General features: G+C 38.6%; 1 protein-coding gene across 1 annotated transcript in view; it reads left to right on the top strand.

Moving 5' to 3' along the window:
• Nucleotides 1-16766, top strand: part of DGKI (diacylglycerol kinase, iota) — a 461461-nt gene that overhangs the window by 350333 nt on the left and 94362 nt on the right. Inside the window, exon 22 of the mRNA XM_011941272.1 lies at nucleotides 11637-11690. Within this exon, the coding sequence (XP_011796662.1) occupies nucleotides 11637-11690 (54 nt within the window). The remainder of the gene's footprint in view (nucleotides 1-11636; nucleotides 11691-16766) is intronic.

Raw genomic sequence — 16766 nt, 5'->3', positions numbered from 1 at the left:
CAAAAAAAAAAAAAAAAAAAAAGATTACAATCTATATTTTGATGGTTTACCATATTGTTCAATGCCTTTTCCTATTTTCTGACTTTTTAATTTTGTGATTATATTTATTGTTCTTTTCAGAAGGTGATAACCTTTTTAAAAAAGCCTCCACAATTCATACATATATATTTAAAACTTAAAGCCCAATCTTTGCAAACCCTGTGGTTTCTGAGAAGCTTTTCTCTAAGGTATCACACCTTCTTTTAATGATCCTATTGAAGATAGTTTGTTTGTGCTTTGAATAGGTAAATGGCTTCATATAGCTGCAATTCTATTTTAACAGTAATTGCACTGTAATAGCCAAAATGTCGCATAATTAAATCTTTTTAAAAAAAATGCTGAGCTCTCAGCTCTTTATTTCCACAGTGACATCTTGTTAAACACATCACGGTACCTTGCAGAGAACGAATTAACTGCTGTGAGTTTTCTCCCTTTTTATAAATTCCATTATCACTTCCACGTGGCTTGGTGTGAAAGGTGTGGCTCCTTCTGCTTTGGCTCACAGGGCCTTTGCTTGTGTCATCAAGCAGGCAGCTGTGATTCCCCTCATCTCCTTGTAGGTTTGATTGATTCTTTTATTTACATGCTTTAGTTTCAACTCTACCCTTTAGAGACTTTCGTGCAACACATTATCTGCTATAAGAAGTTCTCACATATAGTCTGCTGAAATTGGTTTGGGAATTTGTGAAAGGGCAGTACATGTTGATAATAGAATTAAAGGTAAAAGTGGTGAATTAAATAAGGCTTAGAGGAGTGAATATAGGATGTGTTTTATAGGTAAGGACAATAACCCATTAGGGTAGATAATATGATCTTTCTCAGTACATAGGGCCATTACATACTATATTGCAAAAGAACCAAGGGCAAGCTAAGCTCATTGAGCAAAATAATCAAAAGTATCTGGAATTGTAATTTTCCTGAATGTAGTTATTTACCAAGGATAATTAAACATTAAAATGAATGGTATGAAAATATGTACTATAGCAAAACTACCAAATTGATAATATCACAGGCTAACCAGACTGAAAACTAATACTGTTTAGTAAACATAATATCAAAAATCCTTGGGAAACACCTTTGAATATATTGTGCCTCTGATGTCATGAACTTTTCACACCTCAAGTGAGAACATGGATTTTGTCTTATATTTAGTTTGTGTTAACTATCATTGAGGTCTTCAGTTCAGTATTGGAAATTCTATTGTAAGGATTTTAATAGCAAAACAAGACATAGTGATTTTCTGTAATAAACTTGATTAAATTCTAGGTACTCTTGTTATCTCTACTGTCCCAATAATAATTAGCATCAGCTCACAATTTGTAAAGTAAGCAACAATTACTTTAATTCTGTGACCCCTAAATTGCAGACAAGATTATATAGCAAAGCTGTCAACAGTTTTGATGAACTTGAGTCATGGCCTATAAGTTCACCTGAATCTGGCCTATTGGAAAAGGAGATGAAAGGGGAACCTTTAAAAATGACCACATTTCTGCCAAGTATGTTCATGAGATGGTGTCTGACTTCACCGGTAGTTTCAGAGTCTAATGGTTCTGTTCCTTTGTCCAGGCCTGGAGATATTTCCTCACTGTTCACAGCCTTTCCTTAGTGCTTGTGGAGCTCTACATATGGGACTCATGATTCTCTCCTCAGCTGCTGGTCAACCTATCACCAGTTTCTGCTTTCACTTCTCGGAGCTCAGTGTTGAAAGCTAGTAGAAACTCCATCCTTCTCTGTGGCCCAAATTCAATGGAAAGTAGGAATACTTCGAAACAGGGGCCCTTGAGTGAGAGAAGCCTAGGATGAAAGCTGTTGTTCCTGTTTTGGTGGTTGTAACATTTAGGGCATGTTATCTATCTGAGACTCAGTTTCCTCGTTTTAAAAATAGAAATAATGATATCCACCTCTCAGGATTGTGGCAAAGATTAAATAACACAGTAAAACTGGTACATTATTTATGTGAATGTAGGTTATTTTTTCTCCTTTCTCCTTGCCCTCCCTTTCTCTTTCTCCTCCTCTCCTTCCTTGTTCTTCTTCTTCCTCCTCCATCCTCCTCTTCATTTTCTTCCTTTTTCTCTTCCTTCTCCTCCTTTTTCTTATCATGTAATCTGTGTTATCATTTTCACGTTCATCCATATTTATTCCGCCCCTCCCTAAATTTATCATATGACACAGTGCTACGCAACATGACACACAGTTATGCATATTTAATATCACATGGATTTGATCATACTCCCAGATCACAGACAGTGGAAGTCTGTTCTGGCTTATCTGGCTTTTCCAAAATTGTGGAGTATGATTCACTCATGTAAGAAAATAAATTACTTCAGCTACTCTGCTTCTCCTCTCAGTGCTACTTCCTTGAACCCCCAGGCTTAGGCTCTGTATTAGTCTGTTTTCACACTGCTGGTAAGACATACCTGAGACTGAGGAATTTACCAAGGAAAGAGGTTTAATGGAGAATTAACAGTTCCACATGGCTGGAAAGCCTCACAATCATGGGGGAAGGCAAGGGGGAGCAAGTCACCTTTTAAGTGAATGGTGACAGGCTAAGAGAGAGCTTGTGCAGGCAAACTCCCATTTTTAAAGCCATCAGATCTTGTGAGACCCATTCAGTATCACGAGAACAGCATGAGAAAGTCCCACCCCCATGATTCATTCATCTCCCACCGAATCCCTCCCATAACACATGGGAGTTATGGGAGCTACAAGATGAGATTTGGGTGGGGACACAGAGGCAAACCATATCAGGCTCCAAGCAGCTGTGCTCAGGAAAAGTGATCCTAGCTCAATTCAGCATCTGGAAGCTCATGTAGTGGGCGTGTGCATTAACCTCAGATTCTCATCTGTTGTGAATTTTCATTGGCCTCTACGCAATTCAGCATAAAGATGCTGTGCTGAAGGTTGTGCCAGAATAAAATTTGCTTTAGACATCCCTGGGTAGGGCAGTTTACCTCAGAGTTGGTCTACAAGGATCTTTTGGCTTTCTTCAACAAATAATTAATTCCCTTGAGGAAATTATTTGACTGTCTTTTGCATTATACCAGCTGATTCAAGTTTTCTTAAAACTGCACTGTTGATGGGAATGTAAATTAGTACAGCCACCATGGATAACATAATGGAGGCTCCTCAAAAAAACTAAACATAGATTGACCATATGATCCAGCAGTCCCACTGCTGAGTATGTGTAGGCACGAAAGAAAGGAATCAGTGTATGGAAGAGATATTTGGATGCCTGAGTTTATTGCAGCAGTATTCATAATAGCCAAGATATAGAAGCAACCTAAGTGTCTATCAATGGATGAATGGGTAAAGACAATGTGGTACATATACACAATTGATTATTATTATGCCATAAAAAGAATAAAATTCTGTCATTTGCAGCAACGTGGATGGAACTGGAGGGACAGTATGTTACGTGAAATAATCCAGACACAGAAAGACAAATAGGGCATGTTCTCTTTCATATCTAAGGGCCGAAAAAGCCAGTCTCCTGAAGGTAGAGAGTAGAATAGTGATTACCAGAGACTCCGAAGGGTAGGGGTAAGGGGAGGTGGAGAGAGTTTGGTCAATGGGTGTGCAAATACAGATAGAAGAAATAACTTTTATGGTTCTATAGCACAGTAGGTGATAGTAGTTAATAATAATTTATTGTATATTTCAAAATACTAGGAAGAGAAGATTGAGACTTCTTCCAACATAAAGGAGTGATAAATGCTTGAGGTGATAGATTGCTTAATTACCCTGGTTTGATTATTAAGCATTGTATACATGTATCAAAATATCACTTGGACCCCATAAATATGTAAAATTCTTATGCGTCAATAAAAAATTAACTTAAGAAACAACTCTAGGCACCTTTCATTGTAACCTTTAACAGCATTGGTTTTTAAAGCTTTGGGCAATTCAGTCTCATATATAGGGTACCTGAGCTTGATTTATTACCTGGTTGTTTATAATTTGTGGTGAAATATATATTTTAGAAATTATATTCTGTTATGTTTTATCTTGGTGTGTATAGACTTTAAAAGTTTTTTATGGATATGAGAGTACCACTGTGGATTGGTTGCTAGAAGATTTTGAATTTGCTGAGGATGAATAGTTTTAATTTATGCATTATTTGCAATAATTTGCATAACAAGTTCAAGTAGTCTAACTTCAAGTATAGAATACAAAATTAATTAGTATGACCTGTGGGCATTTTACTTCAAACATAAAATCCAAAGCATGCACATGTAAAATGTATAATGGATTTCTTAACCAATTAATTTAATCACATTCTGGATTATGAGACATTTAAACAAACAGAAAATAGGGAAAGAGGGTTAATGGAGGTCAGGTTAGTGAAGCCATAAACGGGTGCCAGGGCAGGACTTATATTTTGGCTGGAAAGGAGTAATTGGTAATACAATTTTCTCAGGGCTTAATATCACCAGTTAATTCCACAGTGTAGTTCCTATTACTGTACCAGAATTGGTCAAAGCTTCCTCATTGTTTTAGTCTGCTCGGGCTGCCAAAACAAAATATTATACACTGGGTGACTTAAATAACAGACATTTATTTCTCACAGTTCTGAAGGCAGGAAGTCCAAGCTCAGGATGCCGGCATGGTTGAGTCTTCTGCGAGCTCTCTTGCTTGCTTACAGATGGCTGCCTTCTTGCTCTGTCCTCAAATTTGTGTGTGTTAGTCCAGGTTCTCTAGAGAAATAGAACCAACTGGATATATGTACAAACACATATATATTGTGTGATCAATAGATATTGACATCTATTATGGTGATTGGCTCATATAATTATAGTGGCCAAAAAGTCCCACAGGATACCTTCTGAAAGTTGGAGGACCAGGAAAACCAGTGGTGTAAATCAGTGCAAGCCCAAAGACCTGAGAACCAGGGGAGCTGGTGGTATATCTTCCAGTCTGAGAGCCTGATAACTGGAGTGCAGGAGTGGGGTATCACTGGTGTAAGTCCTGGAAAGAGAACCAGGAGTCATGATGTCGGAGGGCAGGAGAAGATGGATGTCCAAGCTCAAGAAGAAAGAATTCACTTTTATTCCACCTTTTTGTTCTATCCAGGCCCCAGACAGATTGGATGACACGATGACACTTGCCCACATTGACAAGGGTGGGTCTTCTTTATTCACTCCACTGATACTAATGCTAATCTCTTCTGGAAACACCCTCACAGACACAGCCAGAAATTGTGGTTTACCAGCTATCTGAGTGTCCCTCAGCCAAGTCAAGTTGACACATAAAATTAATCATCACAATGTGTATACACAATTCAGAGGTTTAAAGTTTAGTAGTAAAATAGGCACTGGTGTACCTGCCACTTACATTAAGAAATAGAACAAGTACCACCCCTCACTGTTCTACTGAGATAACTACTTTACATTATATATCCATTCTTTTGATAGGCATATATTTTACCACCAACATATGCGTCCCTAACCCAGATGTTGAGTGGTTTTGAAAAACTAAGTAGCAGATCCAAATCCCCCTGTGTAAAGAAAAGGTGATGCTTTCAGTTTTAGCTTAAGGTTCCCAAGAAAGCTGAAAAGAGTCTCTAGTTCATTGTCGGGCTTCAGTTTTTCTGAGAGTACACACAGACTCATTCTGAGAGAATTTAGTGGGCAAGGTAATGACTGAGTCCTGGGCAGTCCTTGGCAGGTGTTAAGTTGAGTTCTAGCTGTCAAATGAAAATATTATCACAGGGAAGAGGCTTCTTTGAATTTTTCTGCTTCACTATGATCTAACTCTTGCTCTCAGGAATAGGTTCAGGCAGAGCACGTCAGGGGGTGATATAGTGTTAATATATTTTATATAACACTCATTCTTATTACAAATTCAACTTTATTGGGGCAGATAACCCAGTAGCTTCTTGATAGACGGTGGGTCCTTCGTTCAGCTCTTGCTCTTACTTGATTGTCTGAGTTATGTGTAAAAGTCTTAGAACTTTGAAGGCCTTATTTCATTGTCTTCTTTACTGTATGGTTGCCTTTGAGAAGTTCTCAAACATTCCAAATTTTAATCCTTTGTATATGATCTGGTTTTTCCTTTCTGTACGCTTGTAGATTCTTCCCTTTGTCCCCAGTACTCTTCAATTTCAAAACAAGATGATGTTATTTTGTTCTGGAGTTATTGTGCTTGGCGTTTGGTGGATCATTTCAGTTTGGAAACTAATGTTTTAGGAAATATTCTTCATTTTGTTTTTTATATTTATTCTGTATTTTCTTTTGTTTTTTTGAAACTCCTGTTATGGGGATGTTTTTTGAAACTCCTATTATTCAGACCTCCTGGACTAGGTTTCTATTTATTTTTTTTTTAAATTTTTCTCTCCTACTTTCTATCTCTTTTTATTTTTGCTCTACTTTTTTAGAGATTTTCTCAACTTTATATTCTAACTTTTCTAATGAGGTCTCTATTTGATCAAATTTTTATTTTCAAAGGGTTTTGTACTATTTTATTCTCCGAATGAGGCTCCTCTTTTTTTCCTTCATATTCTTTGTATCATTTAATATTATTTTTCCATTTCATGTGTGGACCATTTTCTCCCAACTCTCTGAGGATATTAAAGACATCATGTTTAAAGTATTTTTCCCTGTGCAAGTTCATTTTCTATTTTAAAAATCTTTTAGATTTAGGGTATATGTGCAGGTTTATTATACAGGTAAATTTTGTGTCACAGGTGTTTAGTGTACAGATTATTTCACCACCTGAGTAGTAAGCATAGTACCAGATAGGCAGTTTTTTGATCCTCATGCTCCTTCTTCGCTCTACCATCAAGGAGACCCTGGTGTCTAGTGTTCCCTTCTTTTCGTCCATGGGTACACAAAGGTGGGGAATATTTAGGTCCTACTTATAAGTGAGAATATGTGATATTTATTAAATAGATTTCTGTTCCTGAATTAGTTCACTTAGGGTAATGGCCTCCAGCTCCATCCATGTTGCTGCAAAGGACATGATCTCATTTTTTTTTTTTTTAATGGCTATGTAGTATTGCATGGTGTGTATGTACCACATTTGCTTTATCCACTCTACCCTTGATGGGCATTTAGATTGATTCCATGCCTTTGCTATTGTGAATAGTCCTGCAGTGAACATACACGTGCATGTGTCTTTATGTTAGAGTGATTTCTGTTCTTTTAGGTATATACCCAATAGTGAGATTGCTGGGTCAAGTGCTAATTCTGTTTGAGTTCTTTGAGTAATTGCCAAACTGCTTTCCACAATGGCTGCAATAATTTACATTCCCACTAACAGTGTATAAGCACTCCCTTTTCTCCACAACCTCACCAGCATCTGTCATGTTTTGACTTTTTAGTAATAGCCATTTGGCTGGTGTGAGATGGCATCTCATTGTGGTTTTGACTTGCATTTCTCTAATGATCAGTGATGTTGAACTTTTTTTTATATGCTTGATTGCCAGATATATGTCTTCTTTTGAAACGTGTCTGTTCACGTCTTTTGCCCACTTTTGTTGTACATTTGTTTAAGTTCTTTATAGGTGCTGGATATTACACCTTTGTCGGATGCATTATTTGCAAATATTTTCCTCCATTCTGTAGGTTGTCTGTTTATTCTTTTGATAGCTTCTCTTGCTGTGCAGAAGCTCTTCAGCTTAATTGGGTCTTATTTGTCAGTTGTTATTGTTGCAATGGCATTTGGCATCTTTTTCATGTAAACTTTGCCAAGTCTTATGTCCAGAAAGATGTTTCCTAGGTTATCATTCAGGGTTTTTATAGGTCTAGGTTTTACATTTAAGTCTTTAATCCGTATTGAGATGATTTTTGTATATGGTGTAAGGGAGGGGTTCCGTTTCCATCTCTGCATATGGCTAGTCAGTTATTCCAGCACCATGTATTGAACAGGGGGTCCTCTTCCCATTACTTGTTTTTATTGACTTGGTTGAAGATCAGGTGGTTGTAGGTGTGTGGCACTATTTCTGGGCTCTCTATTTTGTTTTATTTGTCTATTTGTCCATTTTTTTACTAGTATCATGTTGTTTTGGTTACTATAGCCTTGTAGTATAGTTTTGAGTATTGTGATGCCTCCAGCTTTTTTTAAAAGTTATAATTGCCTTGGCTATTTGGGCTTTTTTTTTGGGCTCACATGATTTTTAAAATAGTTTGTTCTAATTCTGTGAAGAATATCATTGGTAGTTTGATAGGAATAGCATTGAGTCTGTAAACTGCTTTGGGAGGTATGGCCATTTTGGTGATACTGATTCTTCCTATCCTTGAGCATGGAATGTTTTCCTGTTTGTTTGTGTCATCTCTAATTTCTTTGAGCAGTGTTTTGTAATTGTCATTATACGGATCTTTCACCTCCCTGGTTATCTGTATTCCTGGGTATTTTATTTTGTTTGTGGCTATTGTGAATAGGTTTGTGGGTTTTTTTTATTTTGTTCTCAGCTTGGATGTTATGTTGTTGGTGTATTAGAATGCTACTGATTTTTGTACATTTATTTTGTATCCTGAAACTTTGCTGAAGTTGTTTATCAGAAAAAGGAGATTTTGGGCAGAGATTCTTGGGTTTTTTTACATGTAGAATCTTATTGTCTGCAAACAGAGATAGTTTGATTTCCTCTCTTCCTATTTGGGTGCCTTTTATTTCTTTCTCTTGCCTGATTGCTCTGGCTACAACTTCCAGTACTACATTGAATAGAAGTGGTGAGAGTGAGCATCTTTGCCTTGTTCTGATTTTTGAGGGGAATGCTTCCAGATTTTACCCATTCAGTATGATGTTGGATATGGGTTTATCATAGATGACTCTTATGATTTTGAAGCATGTTCCTTCAGTGCTTAGTTTGTTGAGGGTTTTTAACAAGAAGGGATGTTGAATTTTGTCAAAAGCCCTTTCTACATCTGTTGAGATGATCATGTAGTTTTTGTCTTTAGTTCTATTTCTATGATGTGTCACATTTATTGATTCATGTATGTTGAACCACCTTGCATCCCAGGGATAAAGCCTACTTGACCATGGTGGATTAGCTTTTTAATGTGTTGCTGGATTTGATTTGCTAGTATTTTGTTGAGGATTTTTGCATTTATGTTCTTGAAGGATTTTTTTGTGTGTGTATGTGTCTCTGCCAGGTTTTGGTATCAGGATGATACTGGCCTCACCAAATGAGTTAGGGATGAGCCTCTCCTCCTCATGGTTTTCTCTTCTTTTTTTTTTGGAATAGTTTCAGTAGGAATCATACCAACTCTTCTTTATACATCTGCTAGAATTTGACTGTGAATTTGTCTAGTCCTGGGCTTTTTCTGGTTGGTAGGCTTTTTATTACTGATTCTGTTTTGGAACTCATTATTGGACTATTCAAGGATTTAATTTCTTCCTGGTTCAATCCTGGGAGGAGGTATGTTTCCAGGAATTTCTCAATTTTTTCCTGTTTTTTCTAGCTTGTGTGCAGAGAGGTATTCACAGTAGTCTTTAAGGGTGTTTTATATTTCTGTGGGGTAAGAAGGGTCACTTCTGATTGTGTTTATTTGGATCTTCTCTCTGTTTATCTTTATTAGTCTAGCTAACAGTCTATCTTATTAGTTATTTAAAAAAGCAACTCCTGGATTTGTTGATCTTCTCAGTGTTTTTCACTGTCTCAGTTTTCTTTAGTTCACCTCTGATTTTGGTTATTTATTGTCTTCTGCTAGCTTTGGGGTTGGTTTGCTCCTGTTTCTCTGATTTCTCTAGTTGTGATACTAGATCATTAATTTGAGATCATTCTAACTTTTTGATGTGGGCTTTTTGTACTATAAACTCCTTGTAACAACATTTTAACTGTGTCCCAGAGATTTTAGTATGTCATGTCTTTGTTCTCATTAGTTCCAAATAATTTATTAATTTTCACCTTAATTTCATTATTTCCCCAAAAGTCATTCATGAGCATGTTGTTTATTTTCCATGTAATTGTACAGTTTTGAGTGATTTACTGAGTATTGATTTTTATTTTTATTTAGTTGTGGTCCAAGTGTGTGGTTGGTATGATTTTGCTTTTTGGAATTTGCTGAGGATTGTTTTTGTGTCTGATTGTGTGGTCGATTTTAGAGTATGTGCCATGTGAAGATGAGGAGAATGTACATTCTGCTGTTTTGGAGTAGAGACTTCTGCAGATGTCTATTAGGTCCATTTGGTCAAGTGTTGAGTTCAGGTCCTAAATATCTTTGTTAGTTTTCTGCCTTGATTATCTGTCTAATACTGTCAGTGGGGTGTTAAAGTCTCTCACTATCATTGTGATTATCAATTACCTTTGTAGGTCTCTAAGAATTTGCTTTATGAATCTGGGTGCTCTTGTGTTGGGTGCATATATATTTATGATAGTTCATTCTTATGGAATTGAGCCCTTTACCATTATGTAATGCTGTTCTTTGTCTTTTTTGATCTGTGTTGGTTTAAAGTCTATTTTGTCTGAAATAGACTGCTTTTTTCTGTTTTCTGTCTTTTTTCCGTTTTCTGTCTTTTCTGTTTTCTGTCTGCTTGGTAGATTTTTTTGTGTCATCGCATGTGACCTGGGTCTCTTGAAGACAGCATACCATTTGATCCTGTGTCATTATCCAACTTGCCACTCTGTGCCTTTGAAATGAGGCATTTAACCCATTTACGTTCGAAGTTAGCATTAATATGTGTGAATTTGATCCTGTCACTGTGTTGTTAGCTCATTATTGTGCAGGTTTGTTTGTGTGATTGCTTTATAGTATCACTGGTCTGTGTATTTAGTCATGTTTTTGTAGTGGCCGGTAATAGCCTTTCCTTTCCATATTTAGTACTCGCTTCAGGACCTCTTATAAGGCAGGTCTGGTGGTAATGAATTCTCTTGGTGTTTGCTTGTCTGAAAAGGATCTTATTTTTCCTTTGCTTTGAAGTGTAGTTTGGCTACATATAAAATGCTTGGTTTGAAATTCTTTTCTTTAAGAATGCTGAATGTAGGCCACTGATCTCTTCTGTCTTCTAGGGTTTCTGCTCTAAGGTTAGCTGTTAGCCTGATGGGGTTCCCTTTGTAGATGACCTGCCCCTTCTTTCTAGTTTCCTTAAACTTTCTTTCTTTCATTTCTTCCTTGGAGAATCTGACGACTGTGTGTCTTGGTGATGATCTTCTTGTGTAATATTTCACAGGGTTTCTCTTCATCTCCTGAACTTGAATGTTGGCCTCTCTACCAAGGTTGGGGAAATTTTCACGGATGGTATCCTGAAATGTGTTTTCCAAGTTGCTTGCTTTCTCTTTGTCTCTTTGAGGAATGCTGATAAGTCATAGACTTGGTCTCTTTAAATAATCCCATTTTTCTCAGACATTCTGTTCATTCTTCTTCATTATTTTTTCTTCATATTTGTCTGAGTTATTTTGGAGTACTGGTCTTCATGCTCTGAGATTCTTACTTCAGCTGGTCAGTTCTGCTGTTAATAACTTGCAGTTGTATTCTGAAATTCTTGAGTTTTTCAGCTCTAGCATCTCAGTTTAGTTATTTCTTAAAATGGTCATTTCATCTTTCATCTGCTGTATCATTTTATTGTACTCTTTAGAATTTTTGGATTGAGTTTTAACATTCTTCTGAATCTCGATGATCTTCATTCCTGTCCATATTCTGATTCTATTTCTGTCATTTCAGCTATTTCAGACTGGTTAAGAACCATTGCTGGGGAACTAGTGCAGTCATTTGGAGGTAAGAAGACTCTCTGGCTTTTTGAGTTGCCAGAGTTCTTGCGCTGGTTCTTTTTCATCTTTGGGGGCTGATTTTCCTTCAGTCTTTGAAGTTGCTATCTTTTAGATATTTTTGGTTTTTGTTTGCTTTATTTTCTTTGGTATTGTTGGGTGTTTGATTATGGTATAAGGTGGGTTTGGTCAACTGGCTTCATTTCTGGAATATTTTAGGGGGCCAGTGCTCAGCTCAACACTCCTGAGCTGTGTGCTTTAACTCTGGGGGGCTCATTTTGGGCCCCCTGCTTTCTTCTCTGGCTCCTCAGGGTTAGGAACCTATTGCCCTGATGGGCGGTGACAGCCAAAGGGCTTTACTAGGTGGTGGAAGTGAGATCTGTGCTCATTTGTACATGCCAGAAATAGCAGCGGTGTGATGAGGTGCATGCTCATCAGCTGGAGTTGGGCACTGGTGGGCCAGGGGTTTCCAGCCTCCATACAGGCATTTGCAGGTGGCAGTAATAGTGGGTACGGTGGGGCACTGGCAGGTGTGGAGCTAGTGGTCTCCATGTGTGCATTCACACTGGAGGCAATGGCAGCATAAGGCAGGGAGTGGGGCTGCTGATCTTCATTTGTGTACTTGTGCTAACAGTGGTGATACAGCTGGGTGAATGGGAGCAGGTTGTGCTCATGCTGGCAGCAGTGGCACAGTGGGTTGTAGATACGTCCTGGCAGGGAAGGGTAGGCAAGGTCTTGTGGCACACACACACTGGCAAAATGATATGGGAGTGGCCTTGGATGAGTGCATGCCAGCAAAGTGGTACAGAGGATGCTGCGGTGGTGGGAGGGTGCAGGTGGGCTGACTTGCCTTGGCAGGGGCCTCTGTGCTGGAGCGATTTGATTGTCAGGCACAGTCTGCCAGCACAGGAGCTATTATGCATATCCCTGGGAGACACCCCACTTGAGCATCTGCGGCTGCACTGCAAGCAGGAGAGGCCAGCACACAGCAGTCACTCAGGTCAGACTGGCCCAGATCTCTTCAGGTCTGACAGCTCCCCTAAGGCTAAAGTTTCCTAGGGGAGCATGGGACGCCTTGGGGGATGGGCATCCCTGGTCATGCTTCACTGCGGACATTGCTGCCCCAAACCCTCTGGGCTCCAACTGGCTGGAGCCCTGCCCCTACCACCTCTCTAAGTAACTGTCCTTTCCAGCTTAAGTTTCTGTGGGGGTTGTGTGGTCTCCTGCTGCCAGGATTCTACAAGTCCATGGTGAGAGTGGATCATTCCTTGCCTGCTCACCCTACCCCAGGGGCAACTGAGGGCCAGGAACTGATGTATGGTAGCCCCGTGCAGGGCTGCCAGCTTTCCCCCGCTTAAGCCCAGCATCTGTGTCCTCCCTCTAGCCATTCTCAGTGCTTTCCTTCTGAAGATCTGCTTAGAATCTTCCTGATGTCCTGGTCCCTCAATGGCAGATGTTCCTTCTGGCTGTGTCTATTCAGCTATCTTGCCTGGAGAGTCCTGTGTATTTTGATCTTTGGATTCTGCATCAGAAAGATTTCTCAATTTTCTGATCACTTTTGCATTTCACTTCATTATTAAAAGTGGGAGATAAAAAAGCTGCCTGGAAGTTCTGAGCTCATGCATAAAGCTTATTGACTTCAAGCTTTAATGTGAGGGAACTGGGTGAACTGTTTCTTGGGAATGATGAATCAGTGCTGTCTTTAGACCTATGGGAGAGGTGCTTCAGCTTTAGATGTCCCGGGTATGTCCCATTTCTGGCTTTGCCCTGCTTCATGGGATGATGTGTCTAAAGTGCTAAGGAAAAGGGCTTGTCTAGGGATTTCTCTACCCTTTTCTAGACTATTCTTTGGATTCTTAGAATTCCTGCCCCAACAGCTCCAGACCTGCTTCTAAGATCTGCATAGGCCTCTTCTTCTGGTCTAGTCTCCCAGGAGTCATGTGGAGTGGGCATAGGACTAACGAAGGCCCTTCCTTTGGGGCAGCAGTTTGCATGGGCTTTGGAGAAAGCTTGGGGATATGGTCTGTAATGTCTGTATACATACGCACAAGGACTTTCGTGTTTTGAACAGATCCATGGAGTGGAAAGAGAAGGAGGTCTGACTGTGGACCACAAGAACTATGTTTTGTTCTAATACTCCTTGGAGTACAAGAATTATGAGTTTCAGCATCTCATTTAGGTAACTACAAAGGAATATTTATCAGGATAGGAAGATAGAACATATTTCACTTAACAGTTTTGGGAATTCACATTAAAATTATAAATATATAGAAATATGGAATGCAGGTCTTTATGTTCTTGCGTTGAGGCTTATAAATGTTAGGAGTGGGCCTGTTCTCTTGTTAATGTATTTCCTCATGGTTTTGTCAGATTCCATTGAGATGAGTTTTCAATGTTTTTCTAAGAAAGTAAGGTTCTGGCTGCCAGCTTTTAGGGAATTCAGTGTGGGAAGAAAGGTGGGGATCACTGCAGTCTTCAGATGATCAATTAATCTTCATTTTCTGTAAGGTAACTGCACCTGCCCACAGTGGGTGGTGGATATCTGGTGATCTAACATCCATTGCTTCTATCTTAACCACCTCCTTTAACCTCAGCTCCTGAGGCACTCGGTGCTGCCAGTTTGCAAGCCTTTTGAGAGTTTTGCAGTACAAATTGTTTTGGTTCATGTCTATCCCCACCCGTGGTTTAGGATTTGACTCTTTAAGGGCTCTGAGTCAGTTACCAATTTTTCATCTACTTCGTCTGTTATTTTCTCCTTATTTTTGTTCATTTCTTTTAAAAATCTATTTACTCTAGGTTAGTAGTATTTCTGGTGAGAGATTAATATGTGTGTTAAATCTGCCATCTTATTCTAGAACCCAGCTTGTTCTTTTCACTTAGTTAGAACTTGTGAATTCCATTTAATCCCTGTAATAAAAGTTCCATTATGAAGGTCGAGTATTGACTCATGCTTACTGGACTTTAACAAAGTCTCTACTACCAAAATAAGATGAATTGTTGAGCTCAGGGATAGTGACACTAGAGCTCAGGTGATAAGTGCTCTCACTACTCCTAAGTAAAACAGAGGAAATGTCAAGGAAGCTTGGCCATTGGTTAACAATAGTGTAGAAGGAAGGTGGTAATTTTTGAAAAGTTTCTGCTTTCTCTTCGCCATGTAAAGGCCCAAATGGAAGTGTCAGGTTACAATATTTTTCTACTCTAGTTGTTTTCTTACATGGCAGAAAGAGTAGGAAGTTAGTTTTAAGAAAACTGGAATATAACTTATTAAACTACTGCTAGCCAATGCTTGTAGTACTATGCTAAATTAAAAGAAAGATGATTGGGTATATCTATTTTCTGGCTAAAGATGCTCAAACGATAGTGAAAAGAGTAAGGGAGAATAAAAATTGATGTTTTGATAATTTGTTTTTAAATATATTGTTGTATTGAATCTTCACAAAATCCTATATGACATCTTTTCTAAACACCATAGTCCTTCAACCAAGGCTCAGAAGAATTGACTAAGTAGCTAACTTGAGTAATTTGCAAGACCAAAGCAGTACTGGGATTTGAACCCAGCAGTGAATGATGGCAAATCCTTTCTACTGCATATTGTTACCTTCTTGGAATAAATTTGACAGTTGTTGGTAATCATGCTATAAAATTGTGGTAGAGAATGTCCTCTTTTTTTTTCTTTTTTCCTCACAATTAACAGCTAAGTATTGCTCAATCAAAAGCAGTTACTTTTTTTTTTTTTTTTTTTTTTTTGAGACGGAGTCTCGCTCTGTCGCCCGGGCTGGAGTGCAGTGGCCAGATCTCAGCTCACTGCAAGCTCCGCCTCCCGGGTTTACGCCATTCTCCTGCCTCAGCCTCCCGAGTAGCTGGGACTACAGGCGTCTGCCACCTCGCCCGGCTAGTTTTTTGTATTTTTTAGTAGAGACGGGGTTTCACCATGTTAGCCAGGATGGTCTCGATCTCCTGACCTCGTGATCCGCCGGTCTCGGCCTCCCAAAGTGCTGGGATTACAGGCTTGAGCCACCGCGCCCGGCCCAAAAGCAGTTACTATTACTTTGCTCCTTGAAGAGCAGGCAAAGTTGTTGATTTTATACCCATATTAGAGATGAATGACACGTCTTTGAAAACTTGTTAGCTGTTCCTCTTGATTCCATATCTTGAATATACAATCTCTAATTGTAGTTTAAAATGTCTGCTACCAAATACATTGAATTTATACTTGGACCAGACTAACTCCAAACACTGATAATAGAAGGAAACCAGAGGTGTTGACAGGATTCCTGCATATCTATAAAATATATCTCCTAACTTAAGTAAACGGATAAACATTGATTAAAATCTATTTTCTACTTTTGCACATTTGATATTAAGAGGAAATATCATTAAGCAAGATTCCAATGTGGATGCTCATGTTAATTATAGCTATATTCCATTTCCAGATTTATTATCTAGGTCAAAATTCCAACTTTTCCTCATCATTCTTCAAATATTAGAAATTCCATTCTGCTCTTATCTTGGTGGATCAACTTATTTCAGGCTTTACAGTAAGTCTAGCTGAAGATGATTAATCACTATTTTTAAGAGATCTCCTTATTGAATTTCCCTTCCTTTTCCTACAAAGAGGCATGATTGCCATGCTGAAAACTTTTTGATGCTGCTGTTTATCTTTTAAAAGAAGGATAAATATTCTTTTAGAATGATTATTACTCCCCCAAAGATATGCCACTTAAAAAAGTGCTCCTTATCCTCTACTGACTGCCTCTTGCTTACCTTGCTTCTTGTCTACCCTGGAAAAGTGACTTGCACCTGAAAGACAGACTTTCTCTTTTGCATACAAACAGTCATTAAGCCCATCTTCCTCCTCCTTTTTATACTCATTTATTGAATATCTGCCATTTCTTTACTAGCCATTGGGGAAGTGAAGGTAAACAATCCATACTCACTCACAGGCTTCCATAGTTCCACAAAATCTTGGATGCCTTAAAGATTTATGCATGCAGGACTTTAGAAACATAAAGGAATGGGGTAGTGGGTTTGATTAGGTCTCCCTAGCAGAAACCAATCTAGGAGGTAACGTTGAGATACAAACAGT

Source organism: Colobus angolensis, unplaced genomic scaffold (assembly GCF_000951035.1).
Source record: "Colobus angolensis palliatus isolate OR3802 unplaced genomic scaffold, Cang.pa_1.0 Scaffold2, whole genome shotgun sequence".
NCBI classification, from domain to species: domain Eukaryota; kingdom Metazoa; phylum Chordata; class Mammalia; order Primates; family Cercopithecidae; genus Colobus; species Colobus angolensis.
This window is presented reverse-complemented; position numbering and strand designations above follow the sequence as displayed.